This window comes from Drosophila innubila, assembly GCF_004354385.1.
Source record: "Drosophila innubila isolate TH190305 chromosome 2R unlocalized genomic scaffold, UK_Dinn_1.0 1_C_2R, whole genome shotgun sequence".
Taxonomy (NCBI): domain Eukaryota; kingdom Metazoa; phylum Arthropoda; class Insecta; order Diptera; family Drosophilidae; genus Drosophila; species Drosophila innubila.
This window is the reverse complement of record NW_022995374.1, coordinates 6,909,026-6,927,047: the sequence shown is the minus strand read 5'-3', so window position 1 is coordinate 6,927,047 and position 18,022 is coordinate 6,909,026. Positions and strand designations below refer to the sequence as shown.

Genomic DNA, 18,022 nt, shown 5'->3' with positions numbered 1-18,022 from the left:
CATTTTGGGTCGTGTCAATATTGGTAACTAAAAAATGTTCACCCTTTTTTTGGACTATTTTTATTAATTCAATTCAATTTGTAACTTCTCTTGAAGCTTGAAACCTTCCTTTATTTTATCTAATTTCAAATTGAAAATGTTCATTAAATTTTCAATTTTTTTGTCAAATAATTACAAAAAAAAAAAATAACTCAAAAAATTTAAATTGCGCGCTGTTTGCAAAAATGAATGAGTTATAAATCAGGCAGCTTTTAAGAGAAATAGAATAACAGGGCTAAGGAATATAAGAACATCGAACGCAAAGTAGTAATTTCTTGCAGCCAAATTTTTGACGGCAATGTTGATTAATTTTTATAAATAAATAAATAAAAATTTTGTTAAAAAAAATTTTTCGTTTTGTTTCATCAAATTTCGTATCGTAATTACAGCTATTTTTTCCACAAAAAGCTGGCAGCCCTAGTCTCGATACAACTCTAATGCATACATGACACATATCGATAACCGAAAACTTGTATTATTCCTCTTTTCTTTGATGTCTTGTGAATGACATCGTTTTGCTGTAATAATTGTGAGTTATTGTTAAAAGCGTGGCTAATACCTAACAAAAGTAGTGTCGCATTAAAAAGCAGCGAACGCGGCGTGTATACCACGTCGCGAACGTGTGGATAATTCTTGTAATTGTGGCAAATTTTTGCAGTCAATATTTTGCAAACGCCATGTTGGCCGCTTGCACATAACCTCAACCGCCAAGTGACAGCCCAAATTAAAAGCAGTTAAAAATTTGTGTACGTTTTTGTATATATATTATTATATTTATTTCAGGAAACGGCATAAGCAGAAGTAAACAACATGTCACGTTTCTTTGCCAACGGATCCGACTCGGAATCCGAGTCCAGCGAGGAGGAGGTCCAAGCACAAAACTACAACAAAGCCGCCAACTTTGTAAGTATCAATAAAATTGGACAGCAAGAATCAACAAATAATCAAATAAAACCCACGTTCTGCGCAGCAATTCAGCGATGACGAGGAAGAGGTGAAACGTGTCGTTCGCTCCACCAAGGAGAAGCGATATGAGAACCTCACCGGCATCATTAAAACGATACGCAACCATAAGAAGATTAAGGACATTCCCAACACGCTGAGCAGCTTTGAGGACTTGACGCGCGCTTATACGAAGGCACTGCCCGTCATCTCCAAGGAGGAGAACGGAATTACTCCGCGCTTCTACATTCGTTGCTTGGCTGAGCTGGAAGATTTCATCAATGAGGTGTGGGAGGATCGGGAGGGACGCAAAAACCTCTCGAAGAACAACTCGAAGTCCCTGGGAACACTGCGTCAAAAGGTGCGCAAGTATATCAAAGATTTCGAGGATGATTTGTCGCGTTTCCGCGAAGCACCCGACCAGGAGAGTGACGTGGAGGAGGGCGAGGGTGAGGCGCATGACAGCGACGCGGATCGTGCTGGAGCGGATAGCGATGGTGGTGTTGTTGGCGTTGGAAGCGGCAAGCTGCCCGAGCAGCCCAAGGCAGCGAAATCGGTGCCCTCTAAAGTGATTGCTGACGATGACGACGATTCTGATGATTCAATCGACTGGGACTCGGACACCGAATCGGAGACCGAGTCCTCGGAGGATGAGAATCAGTACCAGAACATGCGTGAGCGTTTCCTTAAGCGCACCACCGAAAAGGAGGACAAGGACGACGACAAGAGGAAGGACAAACGCAAGGAGCAGAAGCACAAGATTCGCAAGCGTGCTGACGATGATGAGGATGGCGAATGGGAAACCGTCGTCAAGGGCAATGTCGTGGAGAAACCCAAAATGTTTGAAAAGGACGCTGAGATCGATATTCCCCTGGTGCTTGCCAAGCTCATTGAGATTATGTCGGCCCGTGGCAAGAAACGCACCGATCGCCGCCTGCAAATCGATCTGTTGTTTGAGCTGCGCGACATCTCTGAGCAGCATAATCTGGGCACGCCCATCAGCGTCAAGATTCACTTTAACATAATTTCGGCCATTTTCGACTACAATCAGAAGATATCCGAGCCCATGAAGCTGGAGCACTGGGCTTTGTTGCTGGAGGTGATGCAGAGCATGCTGAAACTGCTGCTGGCCAATCCGGAAATCAATTTGAGTGAGAGCGTTGCCGAGGAGCACGAGGAGTATGTGACGGCTCCGTTCTTCATTCGCGGTTGTCCGCTGGCAGCCGTTGAGCGTCTGGACGATGAGTTCACCAAGCTGCTGAAGGAGTGCGATCCCCACTCGAATGACTACGTGTCGCGGCTCAAGGACGAGATCAACGTGGTGAAAACCATTGAGCTGGTTGTCCAGTACTTTGAGCGCTCTGGCAGCAATAACGAACGTTGCCGCATCTATCTGCGCAAGATTGAGCATCTGTACTACAAGTTCGATCCGGAGGTGCTGAAGCGCAAGCGTGGAGAACAGCCTGCTGCGGGCACAGCTCCATCCTCTGTGGAGGTGATGGACAAGCTGTGCAAGTTCATCTATGCCAAGGACGACACGGATCGCATACGTACCCGGGCAATCCTGGCGCATATCTATCACCATGCAATGCACGACAATTGGTTCCAGGCTCGCGATCTTGTGCTGATGTCGCATCTGCAGGACAACATCGATGCAGCGGATCCCTCGACTCGCATTCTCTACAATCGCATGATGGCCAATCTGGGTCTATGCGCCTTCCGTCAGGAGAACATCAAGGATGCACACCATTGTCTGGTCGATCTGATGGTCACCGGCAAGCCCAAGGAATTGCTCGCTCAGGGATTGCTGCCCCAGCGTCAACATGAACGCTCAGCGGAGCAGGAGAAGATTGAGAAGCAGCGTCAAATGCCATTCCATATGCACATCAATCTGGAGCTGCTTGAGTGCGTCTATCTGGTATCGGCAATGCTTCTCGAAATACCCTACATCGCAGCGCACGAGTTTGATGCCCGTCGCCGCATGATCAGCAAAACGTTCTACCAGCAGTTGCGCTCCTCAGAACGCCAGTCGCTGGTGGGACCGCCGGAGTCGATGCGGGAGCATGTGGTTGCCGCCGCCAAGGCGATGCGTTGTGGCAACTGGCAGGCGTGTGCCAACTTTATTGTCAACAAGAAGATGAACACCAAGGTGTGGGATCTGTTCTACGAGTCGGAGCGTGTGCGCGAGATGCTGGTCAAGTTCATCAAGGAGGAATCGCTGCGCACGTATCTGTTCACCTACTCCAATGTGTACACCTCGATTAGCATACCATCGCTGTCGCAGATGTACGATCTGCCTTTGCCCAAGGTGCATTCGATTATCAGTAAAATGATCATCAATGAGGAGCTGATGGCCAGCCTGGATGATCCCAGCGAAACTGTGGTCATGCACCGCTCGGAGCCATCGCGTCTACAGGCATTGGCCATGCAGTTCGTTGACAAGGTGACCAATCTGGTGGATGTCAACGAGAAGGTGTTCGACATGAAGCAGGGCAACTTCTTCCAGCGCGGCAACATGGGCAATCGCGATCGCGGCTACAATCGCAACCAGAACAACCAGGGTGGCAATTGGGGTGGCCAGCGACGCGACAATCGCAATCAGCGCAACCGCAACCAACGTGGACACCACAAGCAACAGCAGCAGCAACAGCAGCAACAACAAGTCCAGACCATCGAAGAGGAGTAGACACCACAGTTCACAGCGGCCCACAAACAAATCCATGGCAATGGCTCGGCGATTGAGGCAACCGAACAAGCGAAGCAGGAGAGAGCCTGTTAACAACTGTGGCCAGACCTCCGGTTCAGTTCACCTCTGAATCGGAGGTCTACGCTCTTCTCAAGCCTTATCAATTACCCTGTACTGTGAATTTGTTTAAACGCTCATTTTATGCTTAAAAACTATATTGATAAATGCATTTTTGTATGAACTTAAATCTAAAGTGCGCAAGTCTATGATTAAAATAAACTGTAAAGGAAACTACAAACAAAAACAAGAAAAGCAAAAATCGTTCTTTTTTAATACATACATACACATGCAACAAAAAACAATACTAAGATCATATAAAAAAATTAATTTTATTCTGAGCTGTCCCTTTTTACATTCTATAAATAAAAACCGAGTTTCTTAGTTAATAAATGTATAGGTAATAATGGCAGCTATAATTAGCTATTACAAGTTTAAATTAATTAATTTAAAATTTTGTTATCGATAAATTAAAGTTAATGTGTTTCGATTAATGTCGACAGCTCAATCTCTACAGAAAATATCGATAATGTCATCGACACGTTCAAGTTAAGAATTTTCGAGGAATGCTCTTTTTAAACGCTTTTTATCTCACGATCGTTGTTTCATTAAACAGATTATTATGGACATGAAATTATTGTTAATTATTAATAAAAAAAAATAAAAAATAAAAAAATTCAAAAGAAAAATTTATTTGCGCGCGTTTGCAGACTGTGATACTGTTGAGTGAGGAGCAAATTGATAATGTGGAGTAACGAAAACGATAACGTTGCTCAATTTAATTTTAAGGTAATTTTGCTGGGTGGCAACCTTTTGGGTCAGCGTTTCCACAGCAGTGCTGTCAGCTTTAGAGAGAAAAATGCCTCATTTTGACTTGAAATTATTTTAATTTGTTACTGTGGCACTTTTGCACGGTTTTAGAAGAAATATTAATTGCAAAACATAGCTGAAAATATATTTAATATACCCATTCTCGCGGCAAATAGCAATTTTCAAATATTTCTAGCAAACGAACTTTGAAAGTAGCCAGTACTAGCTATAAAATAGCTAAGCTGGCAACAGTGGACAAAAACAACACATACACGCACACACACATACGCAGTTATAGAGCGTAGTGCTCTCTCAAACTGGGGCCCAAATAACCATAATTTATATTAAAATAAACTAATAAATAACAATAAAATGTGAATCGGCCAGTGTGTGCTACGAGTGTTTAGTTATTAGTGATCAAAGTAATAACAATTTCATTGAATTACAAGCAAGCTTTTTTTTTGCTGCGTAGCTACGGGCTGTGTGTGTAACAAAGACAGACGTTGGCGTACGGCCAAGGCATATGCAAGGGCTAACGTCAGAGAGAGTCAACTCCATGCACCACAAGAAGCAGAAAAAGAATCCAAAATTTTTAGCTCTCTGCTTCTGCTTTTGTTTGTGTCTTTGCAACATGCATTCAATATTTTACTTTAGATTAAGTGCATGGAAACTAACAATAAATATGTGCAAGTGCTGAAACAATATAATCAATGGCTTTATTATAACGCACTAGATGAAAGCCAAAACAAACCACGCAAAAAGTTTTTTATATGTGCGTGCGTGCGCCTGTGAGTATAAGTTTGTGTGTGTGTGCGCATTATAATTATATTTGTATGTATGTGTGTACATATGTATGTATTATTCCTGCAGGGGCAAAAGCAACAAACCAACCAACTTTGCTCTTTTCTTGTTGTGTTTGTTATTGTAGGCAACAAATTCACGGCGTACACAAATACATACATGAATGTACATAGCATATATGGAAAAGGAAAGGCAAAGAGAATCAACTGAAAATAAGCGTGTGTAATAAACGAACGAGAAAAGTGACTGGGAGTAAGGGTAACTGTAAGACACACGACTATTAACTGTAACGTTTGTAATAAGAGGGGAGCACAACGCTCAAAAATTGGATACCGCTCGGGCTCGGGCTGTGTTGCCCCCGCCCCATTGAAATGGCTAAAACTGCTGCTGGCCAGGTTAGTGTTGTTTGAATTTGTACGAATTTTATTTATTTATTTACAACTCTTTATTTTATTGTTGTATATATTTGTTGATGTTTAGTATGTTCGAAAGAAACCAGTTAACTGCCTCCGCACCAACGCCTGACATGGACACAATAATAATAACAACAAGAAACATAGCTGAGAGTAGTTGTAAATAGCTATATACGTATATTTATAAAATATGAAAACCATAACGCCGGATACATCCACATCAGCAGCGCCGCAGCAGCAGCATCCACAACAACAACAACAAATGCCCATGCAAGGCGCCATCATTCCACAACAACAACACATTACACCTGTGATTATGGAAGCAACAGCGCATGTGAATCTCGTGGATGATGATGATGAAAAGGATCCACTGGCGTTGGACGCCACAACGCATCAGACGGTGGCACTAGAGGCGCCACAACAACAACAACAACCGGCAAACAACTCAACGTTAGTGTCACCCAACAAGCACACACATAGTCTGAGGTACGCGTAATCAACTATCTCATAATATTTTCAATTATTTATTAATATGATTATTAACTTGCAACAGGCGTCACTTGCCACGCATCATTGTGAAACCCATACCACCTGAGAAAAAGTCAACGGCCAGCGATGATGCGTTGCATAACACTGGAATACCGTCGACACTAGCACCAGCGCCGCCTGTGCCACCCATCGCCACCTCCTCCTCCTCCTCCACGTCGTCGACAGCTGCACCTCCAGTGCGTGGCATCAGCAGTCGTCGCATACAACAACAGCAGCAGGCCAAGGCAGCCGCAGCGGCGGCAGCTGCAGCAGCGGCGGCGGCAGCAGCAGCAGCTACAGCAGCCGCATCTGCCACATCCTCGCCGAGCTCTGCTAAGGGCGTAACACAAGCATCCACGATGCGTGAGGTGCTGGCCTCCATACCGGGATTCAGTATGAAGCCTCGTCGTCGGAGCAACAAAAAACTGACAACTGCCGCGCAAATCGAACAGTTTAAGGATGGTAAAATCGATCTGGAAACACCAGACTCGATATTGGCATCGACAAATCTGCGGGCACTGCTCAACAAGCAAACATTCTCATTGTTGCCGCCACTGTATCAGCATAATCTCATTCAACTGTTGCCGAGCGTGGATCGTGAGGCAAGTGAGATGGTGCAGTCACTGGCGCTGCCGGAACAGCCAAGTACAAGCAGCGGCGGATGTGGCAGCAACAACAACAGCAGCAATAGCTCCCATGAAGCCATACGTCTAAGCGCCTCCTGCCTAAATAATGAATTCTTTGCACGCGCCTGTCTGGAATGGCGGGAGCGTCTGAGCGAAGGTGAATTCACGCCAGAGAATCAAATCAAGCTGAAAACAGAAGCGGAGCGCGAAAAGAATAAAGTTGATCCCTGGAAGCTAAAGCATTTTGAGCCATATTGGGGCGAGAAGATTGCGAAGCGTGCACCGAATCCAAACCCGCCAACCAGCAAGCTTAAGCTGGAGCCGACAAGGCAGCAGCAACAGCAGCCAATACCACCAGCAACTCCACCAGCACCACCACCACCACCACAGCAACAGAAACAACAGAAGCAAGAACAACCACAACAACTACAACAAGCAACATGTGATAATGAGACTGAACTGAAATTTAATATTGTAAGTAATACATTTCTGTCATGTAATTCAAACTAAATGATCTTAATGATTGCAGAGCACAAAGTGCGAATCAACAACCACGACAACAGCAACAACCACAGCAGCAGCAACAACAACAGCAGCAAGCGTGAATGCTTCAACAGTAGCAGCAACAAAAGCGACAACTAACAACGCAACAACTGAAACATTAAGCAATTGCAACAACAACAACAGCAATGTGGTAACGGAACAACAACGGCGTATTCTGAAGCGCCCTTCGAACAGCCCATCGCGACGCAAACGCAGTGATCTAACAACGACAACATCAGTCAATGTCAGTGAGCTGCCAACAACGTCGAAGGAAAGCAAGCAAATCAAGCGCGACATTATTGAGATTGTTCCTAATGTGACAGCAAATGTGGTTGAAAATGCTGTAACAACGTTGAATGCAACAAACAACCAGCAGCCACTTATCAACAGTACCTGTGTTAAAACTAATGAGGCAACTGATGCAGAGACATTCACTACAACAGCGACAACGACAACATCAGCAATAACAACAAATGTTATGCCTGCAGCAACAATTGAAACTATGCCCGAAGATGGCAACAACTTTGCTGGATATTTGCAGGATGTTGAACTAGTTGAAGGTGTGTTATTTAATTCAACACTTATATATATTTATTACATAAACTAATGTACAATTGTTAGATACCAAAGCCACACCTAATGAGGTGCCAACAACCACATCGACAACTGCAGCAGCAACAGCAGCAAGAAACCATGACTATGTGTTTGCAGATACAATAGATCACGGTAAGCTAAACTTGAGTTTTATCAATAATTGTAAATTTCATATCAAGTAATGTCTAAATCATTTGTTTCTTCACCAAAGCTTACTTCCATGATCACCAAGCAGTTATCAGTCACAACTATTATTCTTCATCATCATCGCCAAATTGTAATTACATTGATTCATTCTTTAAACTGAGCTTAAACTCTAATTGTATCTTTATCTTTTGATATACAGCGACAGCAACAATCAGCAAAGTGGAGGATCATTGTGATAAGCAGCTGGAGGAGTCGCCAATTACATTGACAATGAACATGACAATGGCCAGCAGCTCGTTGTCAACAACAACACCTTCGAGCTCGCTGGCATCCAGCAGCTGTGCATCATCATCGTTATCATCTTCCATGTCATCGTCCTGTTCCAGCAGCAACTCCTCCACAACAGCAGCGACAACAACAACTTCAGCAGCAGGAGTGGCCTCGGCAGCAACATCACTATCGCTGGCAACAGCAACAGAAACAACCCTTGCTGATATGCATGCCATGCTCAGCACAGTGGCAACACTTCAACAACAAGATCAAGAACAATCAACGCCCGCTGTGGAGTTGCCGGTGGAGTTGAACTCCAATGAAATGTTTCAGCATGTGCAGCACGATTGGAATTTTGGTGGCATCAAGTTGCTGACGGCAACGACATCGAATAATGCAACAGCAACAGTCGAACAATTGCAGGCGGCGGAGCAGCATTTGAATCATGAGGCTATCCATTTGATGGACGTGGTGCAAGATGCAGAGGAGGTCATTGATGACATGGTCGAGTGCCACAATTTGCTAGACAACGATGTTGCCGAGACGGTCGCCGATGAGATAGATGAAGATGACGATATTGTTGATGACGATGACGATGTTGTTGAGTGCATTGATGCGGAGCAACAGGATCAGGATGAAGTAATGAGTGCAATCGTCGATCATGTTATGGATGACAGCGATGGTGATGCTGTGCGCGATATTGTGGATAAGCTGCAGCAGCATCATCAACAGCAGCAGCAGCAACAACAACAACAGCAACAATTGCAGGCTCAACTGCAGGATGTGGTGCAACTAGCTCAGCATTCCTTTATGCCCCAAGCACACAATGCCGACTATTCCAATGAGGTAAGCATCAACTGATAGTTGCCTTAATTATACTCTTGCAGAGGATATTTATAATTGTTCTATATTTATCTTTGTCATTTATAGATAACACACGAGTTACTTTGCGATGCAGTGCCAATGTCTGCTGCTGAAATGGAGGTGTCTAGCACGGTTATAACTAACAGCAGCAACAGCAACGACAGCAGCAACAATTTGAGCTTATGCAGCAGCAGTAGCAGCAATATCGCAATCAATCAGCTGCCGCAGCAACCCACAGCAGCTGCTGCTCCACCGACTGTACCACCGCAGCAACAACAGCGTCAAATTCTGGTCGATTCGAATGGTCAGATTATTGGAAATTTTCTATTGCAACAACAGCAGCAGCAGCAACAACAGCGCCAACAGCAGCAACTGCAACAGCAGCAACTATTGCAGCAGTTCACTTTGCAAGCGGCCGCACAGCAGCAGCAACAACAGCAGCAGCAGCAGGTACAACAGCAACAACAGCCAACCAGCAGCAATGCGTTACAAAAAACACATCAAGCATTACCTGTGACGTTGCGCAAACCGTTTGAGATTAACAGCAATGGAGCACAGCAGTTTTTGGCACCAAATCTAATGGCACAGCAGCAACTAGAACAGCAGCAGCAACAGGCGCAGCAAAAGCAACAACAATTGCATCAGTTTGCATTACAACAGGCGCAGTTGCATCAGCGACAGCTGCTGGCACAGGCAGCCAACAACAATCTACTGCAACAACAACAGCAACTGCAGCAGCAGCAACAACAACAGCAAGTCTACCCGCAACAGCAGCAACAAAGCGTTGTGCCACCCAAGTTCATTGCAAAACCGTTGAATATAATATCAATGACACGACCTGCAAATGCCTCGCCGAACATAGCAGCAACACCAACAGCTATTGCAACAACAGCAGCAGCAGCAGTTGCAACAGCAGCGGCAAATAATCCACAGATTCCGTCCACCTATGCCAATGTTGTTGCCGCAGTACAACAGCACCAGCAACAACAGCAGCAGCCAGTAGTAGCGCAACAACAGCAACTCAATCACACCAGCAACTTGCAGCCGCAACAATCTCTTCAGCTACCAGTTGCAACAGTTAACAATGTGCTGACCATGAAAACACTGCCTCCATCAGGTGTGCCCACGACAATTGCCCAGCAGCGATTGCAGCCAAAGATGCCCACGGGGAAGGGCCGCAAGGCGACCACCAATCGATTGCCACCGGGTGCTGTTAATCTGGAGCGAAGCTATCAGATTTGCCAGGCTGTCATACAGAATAGTCCAAATCGGGAGAACCTCAAGGCGCAACTGCGTCCGCCGGCGGCCATACTCAGTCAGCAGCATCAGACAACGACAACAACTGTTAGCAGTAGCAGCAGCAATGCAACATTGAATGTATCCACAGTGGCTGCCACACCGATGAGCAATCTGAGCACAGTTAACAGCAATGTCACAGCAACAACTGCTGCTGCTGCTCCGCCGCAGAATCTGATCAAACAAGACGAACTGTTGGTCAGTGGTGCGGCAACTGTTGCCACGTCTCAAGCACTACCCGCCGGCTTGCCACCCAATGTTATGGGTGTGGGCAGACCAGGTGTCTATAAGGTAATTCAATTATTCATGCACTTCTAACGAATGTTATTTAATCCATCTCTCGTTTGATTGCAGGTAATTGGGCCACGTATGGGAGGCTTTCCACGGAAGAAGTATGTGCAAAGGAAACCTTCGCCCACAACAGTAATACGACATATGTTGACAGCGGCGCCTGCTGCGCCCAGTGGCACCACACAGCAGCTGCAGGTGGGACAGCAGACGCAGCCAACAACACAAGAGCAGCTGCTGCATCAGAATGGAACTGGACAATATGTGTTGGTGCATCGCGCCAATGTTGGTGCCGCTGACAATCAGGCGCCACGTGCCTCTAGTGCACCACCATTGCATCAGAATCAGGTGGGTTGCAAAGTCGAATGCATGAGCGCCAAGAGCACATATAACTAATCCTCTATTTGCACAGTTTGTTACCGTACAGAATCCGTTGCACAATCTTAATGGCATAACAATGGGCGGACGCGGGCGTCCAGCATCTGTTGACAATAACACAGCTGGCAATGGTGCGCCAGTGATTGCCAACAATGACGTACTGCATCATCACGAGCTGCATTCACAGCAACATCCACAGCATCAACAGCAGCTGAGCAATGTCAGCACGGCCGCGAATATTGTGCGGCGCAATATCGCTGCAGGTAAATTGGTGTATTATTAGTGCTAAGCGAGGTACGTCTTTTAAATCCATCGCCCACAAATCAATCAATCAATCTAATTGGCACGCAATCATAATTATTTATAATCACATAGATTTATTAGATTTACCTTTCGTTTCGTATCTACGTAACCCATTTGAGTATGCGTATGTGTATCGAGTATGTAAATTGCATGTATATCTTTCAGGGACCGAAAATAACAGTACAATATGAAATTTTGATATAAAAAAATAACAATGAAGTATGTAATTTAATAAAGCTTGTCAATCCATTTCTTTTGACACCTCGAATCTTAACTAATAAACGTTTTTATGCATAAAGTGCGTAAAAAATAGAAATATAAATTATTTTTTTATGTTTAAAATTTATTAATGTAACTGTTACGGTCGCTGATTTTTCTTTTTAATTAATATTTAATTTAGTCAATAATAAAATCAGAAATGGAGTCTTTAAATAGTTTACTAATGATGTGTTATAATTCCCTTAGGTACCAACATTACCTACATTGACGGCAGCAACAACAGCAACTCGACGCCGACGGCGACTCTAATGGAAGCTGGCAACAACTTTATTGTGACAACCACAACAACAGCTGCTGGTGGCGGGTCCGCAAATCAGGTGCAAACACAGCAGACAACACAACAGCAACAACATCCTCTCTTGCAATTGCAACAAAGCGGAGAGAACACGCCACCTTGCAACGAGGCAACAACGAACAACAGCTGCGCCTGTGCTCTGAATGCGATGGTCATCTGCCAGCAATGTGGTGCCTTCTGCCACGATGACTGCATCAGTGCGGCGAAGCTGTGTGTCGCCTGTGTGATCAGATGAAAGCTACGCCTGCAGATGCAACTTGACAACGTATTATAGTAATATATAGAGATAATAACCATATTTAGATGCAATGGCTATATAATTATGTAATGTATTGTGTATTGTGAGTGTGAGAGAGGGCAGACATTTGACTCACCAGCAAATCATCTTTTTTACTCGACAGATTTGTAAGCTATAGACTATAAACAAAAGCATAACAACAAACACAACTCGAAGTGCAGAGATGGCTTGTGCGCACACATACAGACACACAATCACATATACATACCCATGTAAATTAAGGCATGTTGCAACTCTCTAAAACTTTTGTATAAAGAATAAATAACAAAGGAACTACAAACTTATATATATAGATCTATATAAGACGAATTCTAAGCAAGTGTTGTGTACTTTGTGCTTTTTGCATATCCTTAAAATACGCGTTGTTTTAGTGGTTGTTTTTAAAGGATATTGCAGGAGCACAGGCTAATTGAAAATGAACAGAAGTTAAAAATAGAAACTCTTATTGTAATTAATAATATTATAACTAAAAAAGGCAGCAGCAAAATCAATAAGAAAATATGAATGAAAAAAGCTATTGTAAATATTTATGTTTAATATTAATTGTAATTTATAAACAAACAAAAAATTATATTAGTATATATGAATAAAAACAAACATATATATATATATTTATTATTAAGCTAGAATTGAAAAACTTCAAACTTAGGTTGGACATATGCCAGAAGACTATATTTTTTATAATTTGTCGCTGCATATGCGTGATGATAATTATTCAGTTGGTTCGTTTTTAAACAGCAAAGCAGATTATATAAGCAACTACAACTACAATATACATACATATATATTTTACTGTGTAATTTATAACTAAGCATATAATTTCCCTAATCTTAAGTTTATCATTCTTCATAAACACACAGACACACCGTACACGTACACACACACACATCTCTAGCATATACATAAAATATAACGCATAAAAATAATTGTAATTCGCATATAAAAATTATTTAAAATGCATAAAACTGTTGATAAATCACACACAAATATACACCGCAAAAATTATAAAATGAAACACGGAAACTAAAATGCAATTAAACAAGCAACAAAAAAAATACTATAATGACATGAGGAACAAAATTCAAAAATAATAAAACGAAGAAAATCATTTTGCTCCTAGATGCACTCAAAATTAACCAATAAACATTATTACAAATAAAATGAAAAACAAAATAGTATAATTACTTATTTTATTGACATTCTTTTTCGCCCAAAAATAAAAAATTCCAGGGTGTATCACTTATTTTGAACAGCAAACAGAAAATAATTCGCAGAAACTCAAATAATTTTATTTAACAAATATTAAAAAATATTTACAATGGCAACTGGAAAGTTGAAACAACAGACTCTACAATAGTGGGAACCTCGGCCATGGCACCATTCCCAGTGTCGCCACACATGAGTGTCTTTGAAATACAGGGTATCTCCTTGTAGCCCCAACTAACTAGTTTATCAATTTGTTCTCGAGTTATGGGATGATCGTACATGCGAGTATTCATAGCCGGAGCAAACATTAGAGGCTTCTGCAGATCCCAAGCGCGCACCACGCACATGAGTATATTATCGCAAATACCCTGTAATAAATTACCTTGTTAATTAACTTCATATGCATACTTAAGCTAAGATACGAGCGTCTTACTGTAGCTATTTTGGCCAGAGAGTTGGCACTGAGCGGAGCTATTAATAGCATGTGTGCCCACTTGCCGAGCTCAATGTGGAGCACGGGATCACCGCGCTGGTTCCAAGTCAGCCACTCGTCGCGATTGTGCAGGACGGGCACGCTCTCCGGCACCAGCTCCAGTTCAAAGAAGTGCTTGGCATTCTCCGTAATGATGATTTTTATCTAACAACCAAATGTTTGTTAAATTTAATTTAATATTATTGTATATTACACACACTCACATTAAATTTGTAGGGTAGCTGTTCATTGCTAAGTTCGGATATCAATTGGACTAGTTTAATGGTTGCTACGCTTCCTGTGGCTGCAATGAGTAAATTGCGTTCTGGTTTTACTGTTGTTGTTGCTGTGTCTGCTGCTCCTTGAGCGGCGTCTTGTCCGAAAATCCCAGTTTCTCCCATTCTGTCTTTTCCATAAGATTGTTATCCATGCGACAGCCCAAGTAATCTTTAGCCTCCAGCCGACACTTGCCGTTATCGTTGTCGTTGCGCCTCAAGCAACTGGCATAGATTAAAAAGTGTCTCTTGCACAAGCTCTCGTGATCTAATGGAAAGCTGCCCTTCTCCGGCGCCGTGGGAATAAACTTCTTTTGACTGTAGATCTGTGAAGTCATTTGTACAGTTGTTGCCACAAGATCTTATCTTAAATCATGAAGTAATGAGCGTATGGAAATTATGAAATAGATAAAAAGGTAAATAAGCAAATAAAAACAACTGTCAATCAGACATGCTTAAGGCTGCCACCTTTTCCACAAATATCATAGTGGCAGCCCATAACGATAGGTTAATATCGCCAATCGATTGAAGGCAGTTGACATACGAAGCCGGCAGAATGCAGTGGCTTAAATTATTTATTTACTTAATTTCCATACTAATATTAACAGCTGAAGCCAAGTTTGAACGTGATCCTAATGGATATATCACCTATTGTCCTTGTATGGGTGAGTTTGATTCTTATTTGATGTTAGCAATTAATTAGAGGAGTGTTTTTACGCCCCCAGGACGCTTTGGCAACCAGGCTGACCACTTTTTGGGATCTTTGGCATTTGCCAAGGCTTTGAATCGAACCCTAATACTGCCTCCTTGGGTTGAGTACCGCAAAGGTGAAATGCGCTCCCGACAAGTGTCATTCGAGACCTACTTTGAGGTGGAACCTCTGCGGGAGTATCATCGCGTCATTCTCATGTCCGACTTCATGTCTCACTTGGCTGATGACGTGTGGCCTGCATCGGAGCGTGTGTCCTTCTGTTACATGGAACGCAAGAGCTTGCAGCAGGAGAAAAACGATCCGGACGCTCCAAACTGTCATGCAAAGGATGGCAATCCGTTTGGGCCATTCTGGGACACCTACAATATTGATTTTGTGGCATCAGAGTTCTATGGCCCACTGCATTTCGATGTGCATCACAGCACCATAGCAACCAAGTGGCAAAACAACTATAGCGCCGATAAATGGCCAGTTCTGGCATTCACCGGCGCACCAGCCAGTTTCCCCGTGCAGCTAGAGAATCGCGAGCTGCAGAAGTACTTAAAGTGGAACCGAAAGTATAGGGAAGGGACTCGTGAATTCATACGAAACGTTTTGCCGCGTGGCGCCTTCATTGGGCTGCATCTTCGAAATGGCATTGATTGGGTGCGAGCCTGTGATCACATCAAGGACAGCCAGCAACTGTTCGCTTCTCCCCAGTGTCTGGGCTACAAGAATGAGCGCGGTCAACTGTATCCTGAGCTGTGTATGCCCACCAAGGAGGCGATTGTGCGTCAGCTTAAGCGCACCATCAAAAATGTACGACAAACGCAGCCGAAGAACGAGGTCAAATCCGTGTTCGTGGCATCCGATGCGAATCATATGATTGGCGAACTCACATCCGCCCTCAGTCGCATGGACATAAGTGTTCACAAGTTGCCCGAGGATGATCCTTATCTGGACTTGGCCATATTGGGACAATCGAATCACTTTATTGGCAACTGCATTTCCTCCTACAGCGCTTTTGTTAAACGTGAGCGGGACTCTCATGGATTTCCCTCATATTTCTGGTCTTTCCCCAAGGAAAAAGATCGCCAGCAGACCAAGGTGCATGAGGAACTTTAAAGCATCACGAATATCTCTAACAATTCTTATACAATCTGACACGTAACCGTAGCATTAGCAATTTATAGATATTACTAAGCTAGAAAGAAATTAAGATGACACTAGTATTTATCAAATTATATACACTACATTCGATTTTACTTAGAAATTTATTCAAGCTTGGTTTTCCACGCATTTCCTCAAATAATAATTTAATATATAAACTTTTCACGGCGCTTTTTATTTGATCTTGACGTCGCGGTATCTTGGTATCTTGTATTTCTAATGTATTAGCTTTTGGGTGCGCGCCAGATCCAGTTGTGCGGATGATACATTCGTCAAGCCCTCGCGTACTGAGCTGAGGTTCTCCTTCCAGGCCTGCAGCAGATCGCGCAGCTGCTCCCACTGTGGTGCACCAAAGGTGCGGTGCATTGTCGACGAGATGTGCACCTTGCGGTTGGCCTGATCGAGACGGGCACGAACCAGTTTCGTCTTCAGCACTTCAATGACAAATGGCTCCACTTCGTCCTCGCCAATTTGCAGCTCCTTGGTCAGAGTGTCGAAGGTCATCTCGGGAAAGCTTTCAGCTAACTGCATGAACGTCAGCAGGCGCATCTTCTTCATGTTCTGTTCATGGTTCAGGCCTTGAGAGTTGACAAACTCCTTGTGATCCTCATAGAACTGCACATACGATGGCAATTTGTCCGAAACGAAGATAGACAACAAATCGTGTATAAGATCGCCCTCCAGGAAGCGCACCGGTTTCAGTGACAGCAAAGGATCGAGCAGGAATGTATTGGGATCGGCCAGAGCGGTGACAATGCACTTCATGGCGTCCTCGCGAGCGACGCACGCATTGTCGGCCGTGTAGGTGCCCAACAGCTCGATCATCACCTTGGAAGACAGCTCCAGATTGGTGTCCTTGGTAACATCGTGCAACAGACGATACAGCTTCTGCATCTGCTCACTGGATGGCGGGCAGTTGGCAAACTGCGACTTTAGCTGATCCACGCCAGTGAAAACCTCGAGAACTTGATCGCACTGCTTGGCCACCTGCACCAGATGATAGTAGACATGGTAGCGCAGTGGTGAGGCTGTGTCCAGATTGTTGAACAGACGCCACAGTGACTGCAAGCACACTTTGGCCAGCGGCTGGTTGGGCGCCTTCGTCATCTTTTCGCAGTAGGCCAGAACAATGTTCTCACCACGATCCAAGGGTATCTAAACGCATACATTATTAAATGTGAACTATTTGGCACCTAATTGTCACTACTCACCGTTATCATAATGGACACAATGCTGTTCAGGATTCCGTCAATCTGGGCGGGTTCTCCGTCTTTGAAGCAAACTTCGCAGACGCCGATAATTTTGTGCAAATCATCCTCAACGCCTTTGTTCGACTTCTCCGATGAGATTTCAGCGCCTAATTTCTTGAAATACTTGCGTAGTTCTTGCACCTGTAAAATATATATACAAATCAATATTAATAAATTTGATATTTACAAATTTGTTTTTACAGCCAAACACATCATAACCTCACTTTTATGATGAACGCGGCATAGGCAAAACATTTAAGCATTGCTGTAACCTTACCTGCTCATCCAACGACAGGTCTATGAACACCGGATGGGAAGCCATGGTTTTATTCAATATTTAATTATTTATATTCGCGAAAGTATAAACAATTTGCACGCACACGTCGTCGTCGTCTTCGCTGAATTGACAACTCGAAAGGAAAGGGCAAAACAATAGTAGAGTTGCCACACTGTATTACAAATATATCGATAGCAAATTGCGTCGATGACGATTGCATGGCA

At 43.6% G+C, this 18,022-nt stretch overlaps 5 protein-coding genes across 7 annotated transcripts; 3 read left to right on the top strand and 2 right to left on the bottom strand.

Moving 5' to 3' along the window:
• Positions 1-477: 477 nt before the first annotated feature.
• LOC117783157 (eukaryotic translation initiation factor 3 subunit C) lies at positions 478-3,970 on the top strand. Its single transcript, XM_034620415.1, has 3 exons — positions 478-568; positions 823-942; positions 1,010-3,970. The coding sequence occupies exons 2-3, from the start codon at positions 850-852 to the stop codon at positions 3,665-3,667; spliced, it is 2,751 nt and encodes a 916-aa protein (XP_034476306.1). The 5' UTR covers positions 478-568; positions 823-849; the 3' UTR covers positions 3,668-3,970.
• A 1,024-nt stretch (positions 3,971-4,994) lies between these two features.
• Positions 4,995-12,890, top strand: LOC117784400 (polycomb protein Asx). 3 transcript variants are annotated; one of them, XM_034622127.1, is made up of 13 exons: positions 4,995-5,322; positions 5,463-5,730; positions 5,816-5,907; positions 5,973-6,234; positions 6,302-7,376; positions 7,432-8,005; positions 8,067-8,171; positions 8,251-8,316; positions 8,386-9,302; positions 9,387-10,907; positions 10,971-11,252; positions 11,317-11,545; positions 12,051-12,890. In XM_034622127.1, the coding sequence occupies exons 3-13, from the start codon at positions 5,817-5,819 to the stop codon at positions 12,392-12,394; spliced, it is 5,466 nt and encodes a 1,821-aa protein (XP_034478018.1). In that variant the 5' UTR covers positions 4,995-5,322; positions 5,463-5,730; position 5,816; the 3' UTR covers positions 12,395-12,890. The 3 variants fall into 3 exon arrangements, with proteins under 3 accessions (XP_034478018.1, XP_034478019.1, XP_034478020.1); XM_034622128.1 differs by lacking the exon at positions 8,251-8,316; XM_034622129.1 differs by lacking the exons at positions 8,251-8,316; positions 12,051-12,890 and having other exon boundaries at positions 11,317-11,576.
• Positions 12,891-13,724: 834 nt separating this feature from the next.
• LOC117783471 (phosphopantothenoylcysteine decarboxylase) lies at positions 13,725-14,682 on the bottom strand. The gene is made up of 3 exons (XM_034620881.1): positions 14,360-14,682; positions 14,097-14,300; positions 13,725-14,031 (listed from the first exon to the last, which is right to left on the bottom strand). The coding sequence occupies exons 1-3, from the start codon at positions 14,534-14,536 to the stop codon at positions 13,771-13,773; spliced, it is 642 nt and encodes a 213-aa protein (XP_034476772.1). The 5' UTR covers positions 14,537-14,682; the 3' UTR covers positions 13,725-13,770.
• Positions 14,683-14,961: 279 nt separating this feature from the next.
• On the top strand, positions 14,962-16,433 carry LOC117783465 (GDP-fucose protein O-fucosyltransferase 1). The gene is made up of 2 exons (XM_034620875.1): positions 14,962-15,075; positions 15,136-16,433. The coding sequence occupies exons 1-2, from the start codon at positions 14,967-14,969 to the stop codon at positions 16,224-16,226; spliced, it is 1,200 nt and encodes a 399-aa protein (XP_034476766.1). The 5' UTR covers positions 14,962-14,966; the 3' UTR covers positions 16,227-16,433.
• LOC117783466 (eukaryotic translation initiation factor 3 subunit M) lies at positions 16,357-17,949 on the bottom strand. The gene is made up of 3 exons (XM_034620876.1): positions 17,799-17,949; positions 17,483-17,662; positions 16,357-17,426 (listed from the first exon to the last, which is right to left on the bottom strand). Exons 1-3 carry the CDS (start codon positions 17,841-17,843, stop codon positions 16,488-16,490), a joined length of 1,164 nt encoding a protein of 387 aa, XP_034476767.1. The 5' UTR covers positions 17,844-17,949; the 3' UTR covers positions 16,357-16,487.
• Between the last annotated feature and the right edge of the window lie 73 nt (positions 17,950-18,022).

Excerpts from the sequence above, each read along its gene's own strand:
- LOC117783466 (XM_034620876.1), bottom strand. The coding sequence starts at position 17,843 with ATGGCTTCCCATCCGGTGTTCATAGACCTGTCGTTGGATGAGCAG. Across the intron at positions 17,663-17,798 it reads ACCTGTCGTTGGATGAGCAG|GTGCAAGAACTACGCAAGTA; the intron begins GTAAGGTTACAG and ends TATATTTTACAG. Across the intron at positions 17,427-17,482 it reads TTGTGTCCATTATGATAACG|ATACCCTTGGATCGTGGTGA; the intron begins GTGAGTAGTGAC and ends GTATGCGTTTAG.
- LOC117783157 (XM_034620415.1), top strand. The coding sequence starts at position 850 with ATGTCACGTTTCTTTGCCAACGGATCCGACTCGGAATCCGAGTCCAGC. Across the intron at positions 943-1,009 it reads ACAACAAAGCCGCCAACTTT|CAATTCAGCGATGACGAGGA; the intron begins GTAAGTATCAAT and ends CGTTCTGCGCAG.
- LOC117783471 (XM_034620881.1), bottom strand. The coding sequence starts at position 14,536 with ATGGGAGAAACTGGGATTTTCGGACAAGACGCCGCTCAAGGAGCAGCA. Across the intron at positions 14,301-14,359 it reads AGCTACCCTACAAATTTAAT|ATAAAAATCATCATTACGGA; the intron begins GTGAGTGTGTGT and ends TTTGGTTGTTAG. Across the intron at positions 14,032-14,096 it reads CTCTGGCCAAAATAGCTACA|GGTATTTGCGATAATATACT; the intron begins GTAAGACGCTCG and ends AATTTATTACAG.
- LOC117784400 (XM_034622127.1), top strand. The coding sequence starts at position 5,817 with ATGTTCGAAAGAAACCAGTTAACTGCCTCCGCACCAACGCCTGACATG. Across the intron at positions 5,908-5,972 it reads AAACATAGCTGAGAGTAGTT|CAGCGCCGCAGCAGCAGCAT; the intron begins GTAAATAGCTAT and ends CATCCACATCAG. Across the intron at positions 8,317-8,385 it reads TTCATCATCATCGCCAAATT|CGACAGCAACAATCAGCAAA; the intron begins GTAATTACATTG and ends TTTGATATACAG.
- LOC117783465 (XM_034620875.1), top strand. The coding sequence starts at position 14,967 with ATGCAGTGGCTTAAATTATTTATTTACTTAATTTCCATACTAATATTA. Across the intron at positions 15,076-15,135 it reads CACCTATTGTCCTTGTATGG|GACGCTTTGGCAACCAGGCT; the intron begins GTGAGTTTGATT and ends TTACGCCCCCAG.